Source organism: Lineus longissimus, chromosome 9 (genome assembly GCF_910592395.1).
Source record: "Lineus longissimus chromosome 9, tnLinLong1.2, whole genome shotgun sequence".
Classification (NCBI taxonomy): Eukaryota; Metazoa; Nemertea; class Pilidiophora; order Heteronemertea; family Lineidae; genus Lineus; species Lineus longissimus.
The window spans coordinates 11,591,274-11,613,059 of NC_088316.1; the positions used below are offsets into that span (position 1 = coordinate 11,591,274).

Sequence of the window (21,786 nt, forward strand, 5' to 3'; positions counted from 1 at the left end):
AAGCAACTGTTGCTGTTAATACAAAAAAAATGTTTATTTGCAAAAAAGTAAGAAAGCAATTCCCACTTCAACTTTGAGAGTGAAGTACAATTCTCTCATGGCAATTTTGATTTAACTGAACTGAAAAATGCTTTCACATTGATAAAGTACTTGTACCTGCACAGTAGTACAGTAGAACCTCCCTTAGCAGACACCTCTCTACTAAGGACACCATCTCTATTAAGGACACTAGTTTTGGTCCCAAATAGGTCATTTACATTCATTTTAACCTCTCTTATCAGGACAACTCTCTATAAAGGACAGTACTTGTCAATCCCGAGGGTGTCCTTAATAGAGAGGTTCTACTGTATTTTGAAGTTGGACCTCTGCATAAGCACGATAAGGTGGAACTAAATGATGCCGATTCCATGTTGTGATAATGGCCTACAACTTGGGCAACAACTTCCTAATATCGGTTTTATGAAAAGGTCCGATGCAGAATTAAAAATATTATCGTAAGATTAAGGTGGAATATCAATATGAAAACATTCATCACTTCAGGGTTGACCATAGTCACCACCATTTTGTCTAGAACTTGAAATCCTAAAGCAACTACAGTGGAACCTCCCTTAGCGGACACCTCTCTAATTAGGACAACCTCTCTATTAATGACACTAGTTTTGGTCCCAAATTTGTAGTTTCCTTTCAATTTGACCTCTCTAATTAGGACACCTCCCTATTAAGGACAGCACTTGTCAGTCCCGAGGATGTCCTTAATAGAGAGGTTCTACTGTACATGTAGAATTCTTTCAAAACGAACTAAACGGCAATTTCAAGGGTGGTTGCTTATTAAAGATGGTGGTTACTGCGGTCAATTCTTAAATCGAATATATGACTAGATTATTGTAATTCAACCTTGGAGACATACATGTAGTCAGAGTGGGAGGCAGAAGGATGTGTAATATTGCTTTACTACAGGCCCGACATGTAAGCAATATAGACATATGGCTAAGGTCAAAGTTTCCACCTATGCACAGTCCCTATCACCAATGGGAACTTATGTCCAAAGCTTTTGCACAAATGTTCTGAGTTGAAATGCAGGGAAAAAGCCCGAACTGCATCTAGATGCAAAAAGGGAATATCAATATGTTCTTATTACACCAGTGTCCATCATAAATGCCGCCTAAAAATCAAATGAAAAAAATATTAATCAAAAAGTGTAGTGCATCTTCAAAGGATTCAAGTTAACGGAGTGAGTTGTGCACGTAGATCAAAGATTCCAATTCTTTTGTTTGTTAAATGCCTCAACCCTTGTTGTATTTAATTCACCCAAAGCTGGGAAAGCCACCCCCCCCCAGGCATAACCGGCAACACCCCCTTTTCAAGTTTTGTGCCACTGTCACTCTGCTACTGTTGATTGTAATCTCGTGGGAAATATGCGTATTTCTGCGTGAAAGTATTAATATATGGCTGCATCATTTGTTTTTTAAATCTCTCATACATTTTTTTTGTGTTTAGTTTTTACTTTTTGGGATATTGTATTGTTTTTCGGGTAGAAATATTAGCAGAAGTGGATCAGGTTGTGATTGAAAATGATCTTCAGCCTTTTCTGGAGTTAATACAATGCATAAGGGCATGGGGTTAGTTTACACATGATTTTTTTCAACATTTGTTTTTAACGAAAAGTTTGCCATTGCCACTGCAGGAGTTACAATGCATACCGGCGAGGGATCAGTTTGATATACATGTATAGGATGTTTTCGACAAACTTTGTTTTTAACGTGAATCTTGCCATTTAAGATGAATCAGACATGGTGTGCAGCCCATCATAATGCAAGAAAGTTAAAAAGAAACAACCCTAAAACATCATGCTGTTATATTCGCTGTTTGCTTTGATACATTTTTACTTCTTTTCAAACGTTGCACTCGGTCACATAAACACATACAGTCTAAACCACAATTGTCATACCTAAATTCGCATCATTGACGTGCTGCCCAGTGCGTAGGTCGCACGTAAAATACGCGAAACATAGAGAGCTAAGTGCGTCACTGGTGCGTCATTGACGCGCTACTCCCGCGTAACGTTGGGCGTCAATGACGCGAAGCAGGATGGATGTCAATTGTGATTTGGACTGAGCACATGCCTCTGTAGCCATGTTTCGGGCACTCAGTGCTTCAGCTTCCAAATTAAAAGAACCTCCTCAAAATTGCTCAGCACCAAACTAAAGGAACCTTTAATCACTGCAAATTCTCTGAATAGTTTGTCCAGAATGTCTACAGGTGAAAAAGAACTCCCAAGTCCATTTTAACTCTCAATTTCATTTGCTCTATACAACTGAGCTGGTCTAGTCTGTTGTTGCCCCGAACTAGCATACTAAGACAGCTTGATTTTTTGCTTTTTATGACGTATTTACGAATGATATCGATTTGTGAAAAAGCACGAAAAATTTGGTTGATTACAGTATTCAATATGATGAACAGTGTGAGTGTGATTACAAACCTCCATATTTCAGAGTTTGACGGCATTGGAAAGATTTGGTTTTTCAATTCAGATTCCATTCCCCTATGAGCTGAAACACTTGTTGTGCATTATTTTGTCAATGACAGACCAGCCTTACCTCAAAATGTAGCACCATCTGAATAAATATAAACTGTTGCCAGCTATCAATGGGATTTTTTAAATAATTCGGTCAGAAATTTCATATTTCAGACAAACATGACCACACAAAATATACCAAGTCACACAAGACACTTTGGCTATAGGATGCATCTATTTTGTGACAATTAGACCAGACAGAAAGTTTCAGAATCAGGTGGCAAAAAAGATTATGAAGACATAAGGCTTTCGTAGAGATTTTCCTTCTTTTTATGGATTAGTCTGCAGTATTATTTGACTTTGTATCAATGAGGGACTTTACAGCCAAAAGGTGGCAGTGATGGTTTAAAACGGTCCAATACAATACACAACCTGTCGTGGATGAAACTGACATAAGCTGGAAATCTATTGTGTATGGGCAACTAACTACTGGTGCCTGTTGGTAAGTTCCCCATTCTTGACAAGCAATGTTTCCTTCTTGGGATATGTAATCAAGATGACGGCCCTAGATCAAGAACCTTATGTGTTGACATCTATACTTACTGGAAATCCCACCTCTTCTTCTAAAACTTTGTCTCCTATCACCTGCAATGATGAAAGAATGAACAAGAGAATTTAGCTGAAAATCCCACAAGTTATTGTGACATGATTGATACATGTATAACTAAAATTTGCTCATCAACGGCTTTTTAATCAGTGGTCATGTCAAGAGATTTGGGGTATTTTAAACTTTTTGGAACAATCTGTTCCTTTCCAGATTAGCTCCTGTTGTCGCTGAGAGGGTAAACTTTGTTTGGGGTCAACCTCTATTGATTTCGAGACTCAGGCAGCATGGTGTGATGTCAGAAGACCCCACAAATCAGCCATTTTCTTTCCCCACATCAATGCTCCACCAACAGGAGCGCCGACTTGGGAAATTGAAAACCTTTTGGAACAAATTGTGCCTTTCCAGATTAGGGCCTCTTGTGGCCGAGAGGGTAAAATTTGTTTAGTTATGGGGTCAGCTTCTATTGATTTCGAGAACATGGCTGGTGTATTGTCAGATGACCCCACAAGTCGACCATTTTGTTTCCCCCAAATGATGCGCCAACAATTAAAGTGCTGATCTTGATAGTGGCAAATTTATATGTTTTGCACTTGGCGAAAGATTTCAACACAGGAGTTAGGCCGAAACCTAACTTCATAACAAGTTCACCAGTGGCATGGATAGATGTCTACTACTATGAAATTATTTGCAGAATAGCATTTATTGACAAGTAATGCCCTGCACCAAGTGCGGCCCAATCAATCCACATTAGGAACAGCCTCTCCCCAAGATTATCAATCCACTCAAACATCCCCTCATGACGCCAGCCCCCCTGCAGAATTAAGTTTAACTTTCGAAATTATTACTGTCAATTGCAGAGTACGTAGTTAAATCATTTGGGAATTTCATGCTAGGCTAGCTTTAGGAAGTAGCGAGTCACATTCTCCGAGTATAAGCCATTGGGGAGGATGAACATCATTTCTTTCATTCAGATCAGACAGAGCAGGTTATCTCTGCAGAGTCGCAACGAGATAAGATAATTAGATCGAGTGACGAGCAACAATCAGGGGCACCAATGTTCAATATTCGACGCACAATTCACTAAAATAAACCAGACATTGGGAAATGAAAATTTATCATATCCTTGTCAGTTTGCCTGTCGTGTTCTTGGTGTCATGGGACCTGACATTTTCGATTTATAGCCATGACGTCTAGTTACCTCGTCCCAGTAGACTGCTGATCTTGAATCAATGGTACAATGCTTATTTAGGATACTGGGAGCCAGGTTACATATCGAGTAATGGTCTTTTAATCTTGAATGATCAAGTGATAGAACACTGGCATAATATCGTAGCGAGCGATTATGAAAAGATCCCAGGCAATTTTTGATAGGTATGTGAGTAATATTGTTTGATTCTTTATTAAATACTTCCATTTGAAGTCAACAAGTGACAACAAACATATCACAGCAGTTTTTTTTCAAATAACAACTTATGGCTGTCTGCTGGGTCTGAGTGATATCCTCTGGGGAATGAACAACTAAGCGTTCTTATGAATGGTTGTCTGCTGGGTCAGAGGGAACGAACAACTTATGAAACTGGCGCATGGGTGTCTGCTTGGTCGGCGTGGTACCAGAGTAACCTTGGGGGAACAAACAGTGTCATTAAGCATGTTTCGGGATGAGCAGTGGCTTGTGTCAAGAGAGTTATCAGGAATCAGGACAGAGCCTTTCTTATAACATGACATTGGGTCAGGTACCGCTATTCCCCTCTTATCTGGAGCCCCTCACAGAGTTGCCTTCTCAACTTCTCGACTATAAAGAACCTAGGATCTAAACATTTAAACAAACCTGACAGAATAGTTCTTCTTCCTGTGACTTGAGTAGGAGGAATCCACATTCTGCGTCCGTAGTGTCTTGGAGCTGAAATATCAACAAAAACATTTGAGTCAAAAATATTATGGAACATTCATTTCCCTGCACTTTACACCTTAAAAGAGACAATGTACCCACGCTAAACCACCATATGGCTTTCGTCCTTTACTAAGAAAGTGCCTGAAAGTAGTTTTTGGCTTGGTTGTTGAAGTGACTTGAAACTTTTACCATAGACACCAACAGCCTATCAATAAATATGCATGCCTCAAAAAGAGATGGTTGGTGCACAGTACAAGTGGGATTTCAATTGTTTTTGGTGAATTATGGTATCAGAACTGATTTGACACAATTTGGCTTCAGTTCTCTACAGGATTTACACTTTCAGCACCACCTGACAAAGATCTAAGTCAAGGAACTGACTGAGGTTTCCACCAGGTGGGGTCCAATGGAACATGTGTCCACGTTCAATCTCTTTCAAGTGCCTATATAATTCTCCCACGAATATCTCTATAGTGACAACACCAAGTATTAACAGGCATGCCACCAAGCTTCAAATGGCCATCCTTTCCGAATTCCTAATGAAGTGTCTATTGACAAGATAGATGGTAGGAAATGAGGAAATGATACTTACATATTTAATGACTTTGAGCTGTAACGATGCAGCATCCTGGTCATATAATTCAGCTGAAAGGTTAAGACGTTCATTATTAGTCAAAGATACCCCTCTTCTAAGACATTATATTCTTAGTGATGTATACAGAGATGCCAATGAGCTAATAAGGCAAACAGTCTGAAATTAATTTTTTTGTTAAAATCTTCCCCTGTGCCCCGAAAATGTTCGTTTTTGGTCCGATTTTGAATATTCAAAGATCCACAGAAAGCTGAGAAAGAGATATTCCGATACCATCTATCAAATTTAGCATTTAGGGATACGAAAATGTCTGAAATCCACAATAAAATCAGAAATTTTACATCCCTGGTAGCCATCAATTACATGTAGCTTTTAAGCCCTGTGCAAACAAGCCATTTTAGTCCCTGTGACCTGCAGCAGAGTAATGACAAAATGAGGGGTGATTGCAATTAAACCAAACATCAGGATGTCATGATTTTCATCGCAGGTTGTCGTGACAATAAGGCTTGTTGCACAGCACTTTTAGAGATGTGATCACTGAGCATCTCTCACTGGACTGTCAATGTTGAGTAGTGTATAAGTCTGATGTTTGGCAAAAGCAAAACATCTGAGATTGAGACTCCCCTTTTGAAGTTCTCCAAAAGACCCCGAGACCAATGGAAGGCAATAACCTCAGAAAGGGTATGTTTTCTGTAGGATCTCTGGTGTTCTTCTACAATACATTACAAACCCTCCACCTACGGTTCATACTTATAACAGCTATGAATGCACTTGTGTAGGTACACCAGGTAATATCGGTGAATGACATCTTGGATCAGACATACTCTGGTATGGAGGCAAGCAGCTCCCATTGGCAAACAGCTGCCTAAATGATGATTGACGATGATGATGACAATGAAAACTAATATAATGATAATGATGATGATGATGATGATGATGATGACGGCAAGCCAGAAACTCCAATGGCATTGGTCAGAAAATAACTGTAAACTTACCACACAGTTCGAGTATCGACTCTGTGTGTTTTGGTCCCTTATCCTTCATTACATGGTTACTGATATTGGTGTGTGATGGGGTCGGAGACATGGTCTTCTTTATTCGATGGTAGCATACTGCCAACTGGATCGAAAGAAAATTGAGTTTAGACAGGTGACATGACAAACTGAGACCCCAGAAACCCGCTAAAAAGAAAGATTTGAGAAGCACGATGTAGCACCGATCCATGTCATAAACAGTTTGAAACTCATCATGATGACATCTTTCCAGTCCCCAGGTGACAGAGCATGGATATTCATTCAACAGGAGAGTGCTGATGAATCTCATTCTAGTATACCAGTGTGGTGATTCACGACTGATACTTATACTTATACGGATAGAAATGTACACAAAATCCGTCCTCTTTCTACAGAGTTTTATCCGTATATGTACAGTAAAACCTCACCGTTAAGGACACCCTTGGGACAGCAATTGCTGTCCTTAATAGAAAGGTGTCCTGATTAGAGAGGTCAAATTGACTTGAAAATGTCACTTTGGGACCAAAACTAGTGTCCTTAATAGAGAGGTTGACCCTAATAGAGAGGTGTCCGCTAAGCGAGGTTCCACTGTATAAGGATCCTTGATAAGTCGCTGTTCTCAACCTCCCTAATAAGCCGTTAAAGGCCGCTGGAAACTGACAACAGAATCGCTGGAATCAAATTGACGGATGATAGGATTTTAGAGGGACTCTTTTCGCCCCAAAATTCCCTCAATTTTCCAGCCACACAGGATTCCAGCTAGTCTATTATCATGATTATCTCTTTCTGGCGGCCAGAAACCAGAATACAATTTGAACCACCACATTTTCAAGTTGACTAACAATAACTTAGGAGAATAAAACTTGAACCACCACATTTTCAAACTGACTAACAATATCTCAAGAGAGAAGGAGTTTTTTTAACATGAATCTACATCATTTCAAGCACAATTATCATTTTTCGGGGAAACACCATGTTGTTCAACGTCAGGAGATATCAAACTCCTCCAAACGACACGAATATTGGAAAAGGACTTACTTGTTTTTCTAAGAATTCCAAATTTTTAAAATCCGATCCTGATAACTCGTCGCTTACACTCTGGAAAGACGATAGGCCACATGATGTTAAAGTGAGACTAAAGGCAAGAGTTACAATGTAGGGGGTGAAATTGCTTATCAAAAAATATTCATATCCCTCATACAGGCGTGAACAGTTTTGATAAACTGTGAGATAGAAGAGACCCCTATTGTAGGTTTTGTGTAACTCATCTGATCTATCTGGCCTCTGTCTATAACTTCCCTTTAAAGTGTCAATGGCCCCAAATCAAAGTGAATTAGAAGAATGGGTGTTTGACACTGGATGAGAGCTTCAAATCAACTCAATTACCTGAAAAAAATCTTGGTAGGACCTGACTGAATAAAATCCTGAAATGTAATGAGGTTAAACACATAAAGGAAGGCTAGGTCAGATTCTGGAAGAATCTATGCCGGCTGAGACACATGTAAATTGCTGTGAAACAGCCAGCGAAATTGAATGTCAAATTCCAGCTTTACCTGAAGAAAGAAAGACATCTCGACTAAGTCATGAACTCTGTTCACCGTCATCTTGTCAATTCGTGCCTACACTGTCGGGAAACAAGGCCAAATGAATGCTTCAGAGCCGAACACATGTGCAGATATGAATAATAGCATCCCGGATGATGGGGGAAATAGGAATGTCGTGCTGAGAAGACGACCTCGTTGATTACTTGGTATATCAAAATTGAGGAAACCTAACTAATTTTTCGAAGAAAGTGCCATATTCTATCAAAACGTAGGTACAGTAACTTAATGACTAAGAACAGGTGAAATGTATGATACTTGTTTTTGTGGGCCTACCTAGCTAGTTATCAAGCAGGAAGATTTTTACTCCATTGGCCTAAACTTTACTGAGAACATTTTCAATCTTTTATCGAGGATAGGATGATGATGGAGGCGTTTGATTTCTTACTTGGAACAGGTGGTCTTAAACTGAGTTCTTACTCGGAACAGGTGGACTGGAACTGATTACTTTGATTTCTGGAACAAGGAAAACATGAGATTTCTCCTAGTTTTGCCTGAGTTGGGAACAAGAGAGATAACAGGTGAACTGCAGCAGCCAAGCAAAGGTTACACAGAGGTCTGATCAATGATGAAAAGAGAGAAAAAACCGGACACTGATTAAGATGGACTTGTTGCTTTTTATACAACCTGTCTGAGGGGAGTCAAAGGTATAGTGAGCCAAAAAACAAACACTATCGGTCTCTCCCTAGAACCCCTGTCTGTGCCGACGCACCTTCCATCATACACTTAATTACCGAGCATATAAGCTCCGCCTCCTGTCAGGCCATATTTGGATTGACTCCTTCCGGTACTTTCTTAACCAATCGTGTTTACTTCCCCTTTTCGGACTTTTCTACCTGTAAAGCCTGTGATGAATAAAGTTAGTTAGCATAAGTATATCGTCGTTGTAACATCTCTCTGCATGTCTTGCATGGACTATACTCTGGACCACGTGGACTATATATGATAAACCCGCAATAGGCCGAACATTTGGTGCATGTGACCAGGATTTTCTCAATACGAACTCGGTCTATCTATCCTCACGTTTTACTCGATATCACGCTTAAATATGGCTCCAACACCAGAGGAAGTAGCAGCAGACAAGCTTAAACGCATGGTTCACGAGAGAGGCTCGAAACGAGCGACGATGACCAGACTCATCAACAAGATGGAGGACGTGGTGAAGGAACTTAACGCCGAAGCAGCAGTAGACACAACGCTAGACGTCACGAAACTGGATCAAGTATTTGCGAAACTTGCACTGGTCCCTACAAAACTGGCAGAGATTGTGGCTCTTGATAAAGATATCATCAAGGCCACCCCAACCGACACCGTAGACCACGCGGTGACGGAAGCCGAGGACTATACGTCAAACGTGGAAGAGAAAGACATCATTCTGAAGAAAATCTACGACAGGTTAGCGAGCCCTAAGCAGCCCAAACCCGCGACTCTAGCCCGGACTCCAGCTCCCACAAACACGAGCACAACGCCAACGGTACCGGTAACAAAAAACGTTCATCTTCCTAAACTCCAACTTTCCACCTTCTCCGGTAACATCTTAGAGTGGACGACATTTTTCGACGGATTTACGGCAGCCATCCATAATAACAACGCACTCGGAAACGTACAGAAATTCCAATATTTACGCGCCCAGTTACAGGGGGAAGCGTCTTTGGCAATCGCAGGATTGCAACTAACCGACGCTAACTATGCGAGTGCGATTGAACTTTTGAGAGAACGATATGGACAGAACCACAAACTAAAAGCAGCCCTCATGAAAGCCCTCTGGGACCTTCCCAAACCAAGCGATGAAATTGACAACGTGAAGAGCTTTTATGATCAACTTGAAAGTCACATCCGTGGCCTACGCGCTATAGGAATGGAGGAGAGTTCCTACGGCGACCTACTAGTGCCCCTCATCATGGAGAAACTTCCACGCCGACTGAGACAACTCATCACCCGTGACCATGGAGCGAGAGACTGGCAACTACAAGAAGTCCGCGAGGCGATCAAGAGAGAAATTGACATTTCAATTCAAGGAGACGCCATTCTGGATCTGTGTAATGATTCAAACATTGGATATGCCACACCCACTGCCGCATTTAGTGTTAACGCCACCAGGAATACTAGTATGAGTGAGAAAAAACGCGCGAAATGTGTATTTTGTTCTACTGATAATCATCCCAGCGTCCATTGTAAAAGTGTTACTGATCCAAAGCGCAGATGGGAAATCGTAAAAAGGGCCGATTTGTGTTTTAACTGCCTTGGCAACCATCGGGCAAAGTTTTGCAATTCAACCACCAAATGCCACAAATGTAGGCGACGCCATCATACCGCACTGTGCGATTCATCCCGACAGGCCTCAAATAGATCCTCAAACCCTAGTTCAACCGCAAATCCCAACAATGAACGGGAACAAGCTAAAACCGCCACAACTGTTCACCAGAAGTTGGTTAACACCAAACCCCTTATGTTGGGTCCCGCAATTCTGAAATCCGCCGTCGCAACCGCAAAATCTCCGACCCGCTCAACTAAGGTCAACATCATTCTAGATGAAGGGAGCCAGCGCTCCTTCATCACCGCAAAATGCGCCAGCAATCTCGAACTCAAACCGCAATCTCGAGAGATGATAAAAATAGCACCCTTTGGGGCTAACGCCAAAGCCGTACGTGCGTTGGATAACGTCATCGTCCAAATCGAAACCGCTTCTCGAGTAGAAAACGTTCCCATGAAAATGCTCATCGTCCCGAAGATTTCAGCACCGATTAGCACCTGCCCCCAAGCAATCTTCGCCTTACCACATCTGAAGAACCTCAAGTTTGCGGAAACCAGCTCCGGGGACTTTATGGAAATTGACATCCTGATTGGTGCGGACTACTATTGGTCAATAGTTGGAGACAAAGTCGTCCGTCCCGCAGAAAACACCCTCGGACCAGTAGCGGTCTCATCGAAATTCGGATATCTCCTATCAGGCCCGACTCCCGCCAATATCGAAGGTCAACGCGATGAATACACGCCCGCACTCCTGACGACCGTTCTAAACGTCCTAGCAAGCCACACCCTTGAAGACAAAATAGCACAATCTTACTGGGACTTGGAAACCATAGGGATTAAAGACGACACTGAAGAAAAAGAAAGTGACTTTCTACTCAATTACCGCGACACCTGCCTTGAACGAGACGACAACGGAAAATACGTAGCCAGACTACCATGGTTGGACAACCACCCAATTTTACCCACGAACTACCACGTCGCCAAAGCAAGGACAAGATCGATGGTACGGAAATTATCGCCTGACCTCCTGAGTAAGTACCAAGATATTATTACCACTCAACTCCAACGACATTTCATCGGCAGAGTAGCAAACGACAATATCAACATTGGCCACTACTTGCCCCACCATGCGGTTCTTAAAGATTCATCTGCCAGCACCCCAATCCGGGTAGTATATGACGCGTCCTGCAAGAAGTCAAATGATCACCCAAGCCTGAATGATTGCCTGGACCCCGGTCCAAACTGCCTCAACGAGCTCAACGCCATACTTCTCCGTTTTAGAATGCACCCCATAGGCCTTTCGAGTGATATTGAGAAAGCGTTTCTCAATATCAGGCTCAACGAAGAAGACAGATGCTTTACGAAATTTTTATGGCTCAGTGATCCCAGTGACCCCGAGAGTGATTTCCACACGTACCAGTTTGAAGCGGTCTTATTTGGAACAGTGTCATCGCCGTTCATTCTGCAAGCCGTACTGCACACCCACCTTGACGCCGCAACCTCATCCCGTATCGCAGCAGACGTCAAGAACAACATATACGTTGACAACGTGGTGACAGGTGTCGCCACTACAGACACCGCCATGGAATATTACAACATCGCAAACGCCATAATGAGTGACTGTGGCTTCAAACTCCGCGCATGGACCTCAAATGATGCTACAGTACGCGACCAAGCTCAGGCTGATGACATCAACGAAACAAAGACGAACGTCAGTGTCCTAGGCATGAAATGGGACACCGGTAGTGACCAACTATCATATGCAAAGAAAGCTGCTCCATCCCCAGATATTCTTCTGACCAAACGCGCAGTCATAAGTCACAGCTCTAGCATTTTCGACCCACTCGGATATATTGCCCCCACGCACATTAAAGCCAAGGCCTTCCTGCAAGAACTATGGCAACACGGACTACACTGGGACGAACCCCTTACAACAGAACTGTCTGAAAGGTGGCGCAAAATCACCATCGAATTGGAAGAAGCCATGAACATCACTGTCCCTCGGAAAATATTGGACAACATTGACCCGCAAAATTGTGAACTACATGCATTTAGCGATGCATCCCCAGCAGCCTACGGATGCGCCATCTACCTAAAGAGTGGAACCCAGGCATCTCTCCTCATAGCCAAAACCAGAGTCAAACCGCTAAAAGCCACTACCATTCCTCGCATGGAATTAATTGCAGCACTCACCGGCTACAGACTAGCCAAGTATACGCTAGAAGCACTCCAAGGGTTAATTCCAATCAAAAAACAAGTCATTTGGATCGATTCTCAGATCGTCCTACATTGGATTACAAGCGATAAGAAACTTCCTGTGTTTGTTCAGAATCGTGTGAATGAGCTGAGGAAATTCCCAGGTGAATTTCGCTATGTGCAATCAAAAGATAACCCCGCTGACCTCCTAACTCGAGGCATCACTGCACAGGAACTGCGCGACTCCCCACTGTGGTGGACAGGCCCCAGCTGGTTGAGTACCGGGATGTACCCACCCACGCCAACACAACTTCTTCATAATGTACTCTTACAGCAAGCCGCCACTACTGATGACGTACCAGACCAGGTACGAGACGACACTAGCGACCACGCCCCAGATGTCAGAGACCAGACCCATCACCCCGCTACAACACCGCTGCAACACCCGGGTATCGCCAAGGTCATTGACGTCACACGTTTCAGTTCGTACCGCAAGCTTCTCAGAATCACCGCACTTGTCCAGAAAATCGCCAAAGTCTGGATAACAAAGGATAAGACCAATCTCAAGACCCTGATCCAAGCCACTGCACAGGAAACTTCTGCCGCTGAGACACTGTGGATTAAAGCCATACAAACGGACTGCTATCACAATGAGATAGAAATCCTCAAAGGAAAGACCGCCACAGGACCCCTAGCTGGTCGCAGCAAAACACTTGTCAATCAACTTCGCCTATACCTCGATGAGTCAGGCCTGATTCGACTAGATGGCCGACTCAACAATGCCAGAATCAACCTCGACACCAAGTTCCCGTATCTGGTACCACGGAAGCATCCATTCACCGACCTTCTCATAGGCAGGGCCCATGCCGCCCAATTACACTCGGGAATGCGATCTACCGTGGCATGGCTCCGCCAGCGATTTTGGATTCCGAGAATCCGGGAAGCCGTCAACTCACAACTCCGACGATGCGTCACCTGCAAGCTGATTATGGGAAAGCCCTATAGCAAACCAGAAACTCCGCCCCTTCAGGCCAGCCGCATCCAGCAAGCACCCCCTTTTACTGTTTCCGGTTGCGACTTTACCGGTGCACTAAATGTCAGACCCAAGGAGGGTGGTCCCGAGGCAAAAGTCTACATTGCCCTATTCACCTGTGCCATAACAAGAGCGGTGCACCTTGAAGTTGTTCCCGATATGACGTCACAGACCTTTCTGAATGCCTTTCGACGATTCTGCGCCCGCCGCTCCACTCCTTCACAAATGATTTCTGACAATGGCACAACTTTCATCGCCGCCGCCAATGAGATTAAGCAGCTAATGCAATCACCGGACATCCAGGCCCACATGGCCGACCAACGCTGCACTTGGACCTTCAACCCCAAACGCGCGCCGTGGTGGGGAGGGTTCTTTGAGCGCATGATTGGAATGATGAAGATGGCCATCATTAAAACTCTAAGAAGAGCGCGAGTAACACTGGATGAACTGACAACCCTTGTCACCCAAGTAGAAGGCATACTAAATGACCGACCCCTCACGTACATTGGTGACATGGACATCACTGCCCCTCTGACGCCAGCACACCTTCTCCACGGGAGACAGATAACAGGACTTCCGTACGAAGCTACCGACTTGGATGAACTTGCTGATCCGAACTTTGGAGATAGTCTTAACAAACGCGCTAAACGACTGGCGGTACTGATTGATCACTTTTGGCAACAGTGGTCATCGGAATATATCCCTTCGTTAAGGGAGAGACATATTCGATCGAAGCGCAGTCATCGCGAAACCCGCGTAAAAGTTGGTGAAATCGTCCTAGTCCACAGTGATGAAACCAAAAGGGTCAATTGGAAGATCGCTAAAATTGAACGCCTGATCTATGGTCAAGATGGTATCGCACGTGCCGCACAAATAAAAACATCATCAGGAGTGACTAACCGCCCAATAGCGCGCCTTTATCCTCTTGAAGTCACTGCCGCTGAAACTGCGCCGATCGCTGCCCAGGTTCACGAGAAACACAATGAAGCCCAGCAAAACACAATGCAACAGGCACCTGTAAACAACAGGCCACCAACACGCAATGCTAGCAAGAACGCCAGAAATAAGATAATGCAATGGGCAAACGTACTTAATGGCAAAGACGATTAAATGATACGTGTTATTTAGTACGAGTGACGAAGTGGCAGTTCAGGACATGTTATTTAGGGTGTGGCACAACGAGAAAACTGATCCATAGGACAATATACATGTAATAACAATGTAATGAATAGCCGTGTGAACGCGTCACAAGAATTCATATTAGTGCGTTATATAGGACTCTATAGTAGATCATACTACAAACTCATTATTGTCATTCGAACTGTCTCATGCACACTATATTCTGTGCCTTTAGCTGATTGAAATAGGACTTTAGAAATTTGACTACATATACATTGTACTTCGAATTAGTACAAGTCTGCAAGTCTCATATATACTTTGGAGTTTTCGCAATCTCCACAGAGCAATTTAGAGATCCGGTTTGAATACAGGACACTTTAGAAGTCAAGTTAATTGATCTTGGCGTAAATACGGTGTAATCTTTCTAGTTTATGATTGTTTACTCTAGGACTTTAACGTAAAGGTGGCTACCTTGACAGCTTGTTTTTACAAGGGATTGGTCCCTTTGATAGCGTACAAGTCATTTTGGTTTCAATGCCAGACACATTTATCTGCCCTGGGGAGGATGTGCCGACGCACCTTCCATCATACACTTAATTACCGAGCATATAAGCTCCGCCTCCTGTCAGGCCATATTTGGATTGACTCCTTCCGGTACTTTCTTAACCAATCGTGTTTACTTCCCCTTTTCGGACTTTTCTACCTGTAAAGCCTGTGATGAATAAAGTTAGTTAGCATAAGTATATCGTCGTTGTAACATCTCTCTGCATGTCTTGCATGGACTATACTCTGGACCACGTGGACTATATATGATAAACCCGCAATAGGCCGAACACTGTCTGAGGGGAGTCAAAGGTATAGTGAGCCAAAAAACAAACACTATCGGTCTCTCCCTAGAACCCCTCCCACCCAGAGGACAGTCTTCTGGCATCAAAATTTTTTCATTAGCTGATGCCAAAAATCAAAGAGACAAACAGATGAAGCCATTTTTGTCGCCCCTCCCCAGTCAAACAGAATTCCTTTTTGGCTTTAATATAACTTTGACATGCTCCCTGATCTGCAAATGGGATGATCCACCGAACATTTTGGGAAAATAAACGACGTCACTAAATGATGTGATGTGACGTCAAGAGGGTGGAGGAAAACCTGTTAGCGAGATGTCAGTAGCATCTTTAGTAGCAGGTGGATCACCGACATTAAAAGGTAACCTATTTTTGAAACGGATGTTTCTGGAAGGCATCAACATGTAGGAGAGAAAACAACCTCTACCAAAGAACCACTCATAAAATAAGATGCACTGGATCTGTCTGACGTCTATTTCTTTGCAACACTGCAACATAGATCATTGCAGTGGGATATAGTGGGATATTCCTCCATCCTCAACAATCCGGAATAAATATCGGGTAACCGTTTCGCAGACGAATTCTCATACTAAAATTACCCATATTTGACCATCTTGACCCCACAAGAGGTGGAGTATTGACAACCTCAATACAAGTTCTGATGCAAATTAAGAACGAACTGGGCCTTAACTTCACACTTCAAGGTTCAGACTTCAGCTGCAAGTGACAAGTCTATCCTGAGCAGAATTCTGGGGACGAACATCCACATACCTGACCATCCACAGGTGAATCTGGGAACTGGGGGGTCAATTTCACTGCTCAACATTAGAAACACACGCAAATTCAATGAAATTCATTGCAGAAGTAACATCGGAAATCCTGGTTGCCAAGTAGATGCATGGGAGATGCATTTTCACCCCTCAACATTTGAAATCAAAATTCCATAAAATTCATGGCAGGAATAATATGGGAAATCCAGGTTTCTAAGTCGATGCATGGGAGACATATGGGGCCAAATTCATAAAGGGTGTTTAGCTTAAAACAGCGTTTAACTACTGAATAGACAGATTCTGGCCCTTGATGTGAATCTTCACAGAATATGAATAGGCCCTGAAACTGATTAGAGAGAAGTTGTACATGTCTAACCCTTAAACGCCCTTTATGAATTTGGGCCAAAGTGTTCTCTCAAGACAACACGTTCTGTAAATTTGATGTTAGATATGGATTGTCAGTGCCGGCGAAAGGGATAATGCACCTCAGGTTTTGACCACAAATCTGAGGGGGAATAGAAAGTGATGCACCTGTTGACAACATACACTGTAAATTTAATTGATAGGGAGTCTCATAGCCTATACTAGTGGTGAACACTGCTGGCTACCACGCAATTGGGCCCAGGTCGATCCTGGGGAGAACCCAGTATTGTATTTCTGGATGAACCGGCGTGGCTTTCAAGGAACTAAAATTCCTGACTCTTCACAACACGTACAATGCATGAAATACTCGAGGGTCTGTCGGATGAGACTAAAAGCCGTGGTCCCTTGTGCCCGAGTGTCTATGCCAGGGCAAGTAAAAGATCCCACATAGGTGGACAGTAGACTATAGTGGACTCCATACCTCCGGCAAAAATCCAATAGGGTAACTGACGCCGGTAATGATATGATGATTGAGTCTTGGCAAAATAGCCTACAAGACAGCAAGAGACCCAACACTACCGAACATGTGGCCGTCATTGTCCCTTAATGTCAGAGTTGACAGGTATTGTTGCGTTAATTTCGAGCACCTGTAATTGACAGGTGAACGAGCGCCCCGCCGCCATTGGTAGTTAACGGTGTGGACCTAGATTAGCTTCTTGAGACATTAAATCAATCCCGCTCCAATAGGCAGCTATACATCTCCTATTATGGCCGGCTACAAACATGCTAATAAAAGCAAGTCGCAGAAATGGGGTTCTTGATGTGATTTACCTGGGTATATTGGTCAGAAGCTGCGAGAGGAAATCACAAACTTTATTCACAAGTGGGTTTGCTGTACGATTAAGGATTTATATTTGGGGAATGAAGGTGGATCGATTTCTTACAAGCAAGGGTCACATGTACTTCTGTCACCTCTGATTAAACATGGTGCAGGGGTCCAACAAATCCAGTACACTCATGAGTCACTCATAAGTTTTCAGGCCCAGTAGAAGGTAGTTTTCATACCAGGAAAAACCACAGATAAGGTGAAACAGTTGCATTGAAACCAATCATGTCTAGCTAGATCCAGACGATATCATCGACATTTGCTGGCTCTGCAAGCTGATTGCAGCAAATTTCCCATGTGACCTCACTTGAAGTCAATGACAAGGAGCCTCATAGCCTGGTGGTTTACACGGCTGGCTACCAAGCAATAGGGCCAGGGTTCAATCCCGGGAGAACCAAGGATTGTATTTCTGGATGAACCATTTCAAGGAACTAAAATTCCTGGCTCTTCACAGACCTTCCAATGAGACTTGAAACCAAGGTTCCTTGTATGTGATGTCTATGAAAGGGCAAGCCAAATCCTCCACCAAGAGAGAAACATGAGTAGCTTGCGTGGACTCTACATCTGGACAAAATCAGAGTCACTAGCCAATACACCCAATTGGCCCCTTAACCTTAGTGACACACAATAAAATGCACTCATCACGCCTTGGAGGAGGAATACTCCCCGGAGAAAATCACCTCCGAGTGTAGAGCAAATGCATCAAAAGTCTGCTTCCCCATTGCAGGCAAAATACAACAAAGCATCTTGAAATCGTTTCTCTTTAAAATGCCACCGATGTGACCTCTAACATTCTGAACCAATGTGATTTAGAGGCAACAGAATCGCCCTGAAATCTAATTTGAGTTGAACAAATGATTTAGGAACCAATCTTGGTTGTCTATTTCTCCAGGCAATATCAATCAGAATGTTATGATAAAACAACAGATATTTGACATACGGTAACCTTTAAGATTCTCTGGGTCCAGGTTCATGGCACCTGCCCAAAAAAACGATTTCGTCATAAACCTACATCTTGGTTTTATGCGAATGTTGACTTTGCAAAGACTACTAGGACAGACTAAAGGACAAAGCCAAACACCTAGAATCGCTTTCATGGAAACTATCCAAAGCCGGTGTGAAGGACGGGAAGGAGACGAAGTGATGTCTAGTTATGGAACTTGATAATCACTGAGAGTAAACCCGAAACCACATTTTCATATCGTGTGTCTATATTAAGGTTTCCAAAGTACATCAAATTTCCAGTCTTTTATGACAATAGATCTGAAATTCAAAATTTTTGGAAATCTGATCAGCACAGAGCAGATTTATTATTGGAACATATTCTTCATGTTTGGGAGGGGGTTGGGGAATTCTCATGGGGTCCAACAGTATTTTTGACATGACCCTGACATTCCATTTCTCCAATAGATGTGATGACACAGAAGTGTGGCTCCAAGCTAGATATCAGAGGAACCAGGGAACTCAAAAGCATCGATGGTCTACACTATTATGTATGGAAGTATGGATTCTTGCTATAAGTGACACTACCACAGCAAGCTTGAATACCAAACACAAGGGGAGGGAGAGGTGGGAACCAGCAGCTTGCTAAAATTCTCAAAAATCTAATCGACTGACATTTGCCAATCTTGAATCGCGATCGAACAGGGAAGCTAAATGTACCTGAGAGTTCATTAAAACATCTGAATCACCCCCACAGAGGAACCAAAAAGCAGGGCACCATCAGATACAGCCGCTTTCTCTCATAAGAATGTCTACAAAATAATCCCCGGTGGAATTTCATCTATGGTATGTTTGGTGGTAACTTAATATTCCAATGGAGTCACTGCTCACGGCTAGGATTGATTGAAAGTTTCTGAGGGTTCCGCGACGAGATAAGACACAGAACTCACCATCGATAATCTACTCCCCCAGTCACTATAAGTACAATGCTACAGCAAGCTGACATAATGAAGACTAGGGGAGGGAGAGGTGGGGACTATAGCTGTTGGCTCGGATTCCTAAAAATTAAATTGATCAACATTTGCCAAGGAGAACCGATCCAAGAGGAGCATCATCCGACATGATCTCTTTCTATCATATTTTCAAGGTCAGCTTCATAAGAAAGTCGATAAAATAATTGCCGGTGAAATTCCATCTATGGTAGATTGGGTGGTAACTTAATATTCTGATGGAGTCATTGGAACTTGATGGGTTTCGTTGTGGCTCACAAATAGGATTGAGTGAAAGTTTCTAAGGGTTCTGAGACAAGATAAGGTTCTGAACTTGATGCTTGAAATGTGTCAGCATATATCGAGAACTGTGGAGATTTTTCAAAATCATGGTGAGCAAATTATCAAATGGAAGATAGAGAAGTATAATGTGCCATAGATTGGGATAATTTCTGTCGCATTGACCATTTTCGAATGTAAGGCCTATGGCCCAGCAAAGGTAAGATCCAGATGTAACAAAAATTGAATAATGCTTTGTGTTCCTCCAGAACTAGAATAACCATAAGCCGAGTTGGCACCAAACTTCCCAAGCATGTAGAGAAGTTACAAGTTTAAGAGAATTTGGGAATCACGGATCAAGTTTTGGAGAAATTCAATGTTTTGTATGCTTGAAAACACCACAACAAAAGGGCTTTACCACAATATCAACTTTCTCAAAAAATAGATCAATAACACCCAATTGTGACGTTTGGTGCAAACTCGGCCAGTAGTTATCAGGTAAGTAAAGGTATCGGTTTGCCAAATAAAAATATATGTGCCTAACTGGAGAGGAAATGACGACACAAAAGAAACAAACAAAAGATTAGTCCATTTTGAGGGGCGTGAGGCCAGCATTTTTTTTTTTTTATCCGATTGTACTCCTACAACACTGTAATGTGATGGCCTTAACTCCATTGTGCTACAAACCTTTACCCACCGTGGCCTTATATTCAAAATCAAAAGACACAAAAGAAACAAACAAAAGATTAGTCCATTTTGAGGGGCGTGAGGCCAGCATTTATTATTTTTTATCCGATTGTACTCCTACAACACTGTAATGGGATGGCCTTAACTCCATTGTGCTACAAACCTTTACCCACCGTGGCCTTATATTCAAAATCAATCTATTGGTGTTGTTTCTTCCTTTGATGTCCTTGTCGACAAATGACCACAGACACTTCATCGCCACCAACATACACATCTCTAGATCAAATGTGACATTAATGGATGCTGGTACTTGTCCCGTTGTCCCGATGTGTCGGGAATAAAAAATCTATTTGTTCTGAATGGCGCTAATCGTGGTCGTCAATTTACGAATGGCCTATTACGGCCACAATCTGTCACCATGTTGAATACTGATCGACCCAATGAAGATAATAGTGTCCTCTTAATAGTGAGACTAGATGGTTTTGGCAACAACATGATGTCATCTGTATAGATCAGAGACGGATTCACCATTTGTGACCCGTCACAGCAAAACCAGGCGCATGTTGCTCTGAGCTTGGAAGGTTGAGACAGACAGGTTGTTCATTTCACTGTTGTCTGCCCTTTGTGATAGAGTCTATGGTAGACCGATGGTATAAATTCACTGGGACCACCATAGTGGTAATTTGTTTATTCTTCCCAATTACGCAAGTGTGCCAACTACTTCATAAACTGTCACTTATGCTTACACAAAGTCTCTCTCATATCTCACAGTACCCGGAAATGGTTCACGCTTGTACGAGGAACATATTTAGTGCCGAATCTGATATGACCCAGGGCCCTTACCAAATTAGCCCCTCTGCTCCTGCCCATAGTCCCCCTTTAAAGCAAAATCTAGTGAGCACAAACAACTCTTGATAATGATTTGATGAGAAATTCTCGCAATTTCCAACTAACAGCCGATCTGCTTAAAAAAACAGCTACAGTGCAACAATTTTGAACGGAATCAAACTTCCTTTTTAAAGAACGCAGTATTGAAGACGTAAATCAATCTCCAGAAACCATCAACATTATTCAATCATCGTCGATAGAAGCCAACACTCGACACACACACCAATCCAATTATCGCTCACGAAATTCATGAATAGGACATTTTTCATGAAACCCAAGCCGAATTCTCGATTGCCGATCGATAATTTACCTCCTAATTA

The 21,786-nt window shown here is 42.7% G+C and overlaps 1 protein-coding gene across 1 annotated transcript in view; it reads right to left on the minus strand.

The window, feature by feature from the left end:
- Window positions 1–21,786, minus strand: part of LOC135493975 (cGMP-dependent 3',5'-cyclic phosphodiesterase-like) — a 164,878-nt gene that overhangs the window by 33,092 nt on the left and 110,000 nt on the right. Inside the window, exons 6-11 of the mRNA XM_064781682.1 lie at window positions 7,657–7,716; window positions 6,601–6,724; window positions 5,606–5,658; window positions 4,951–5,022; window positions 3,119–3,160; window positions 1,139–1,162 (exon numbers count right to left, since the gene is read on the minus strand). Coding sequence (XP_064637752.1) covers window positions 1,139–1,162; window positions 3,119–3,160; window positions 4,951–5,022; window positions 5,606–5,658; window positions 6,601–6,724; window positions 7,657–7,716 — 375 coding nt within the window. The remainder of the gene's footprint in view (window positions 1–1,138; window positions 1,163–3,118; window positions 3,161–4,950; window positions 5,023–5,605; window positions 5,659–6,600; window positions 6,725–7,656; window positions 7,717–21,786) is intronic.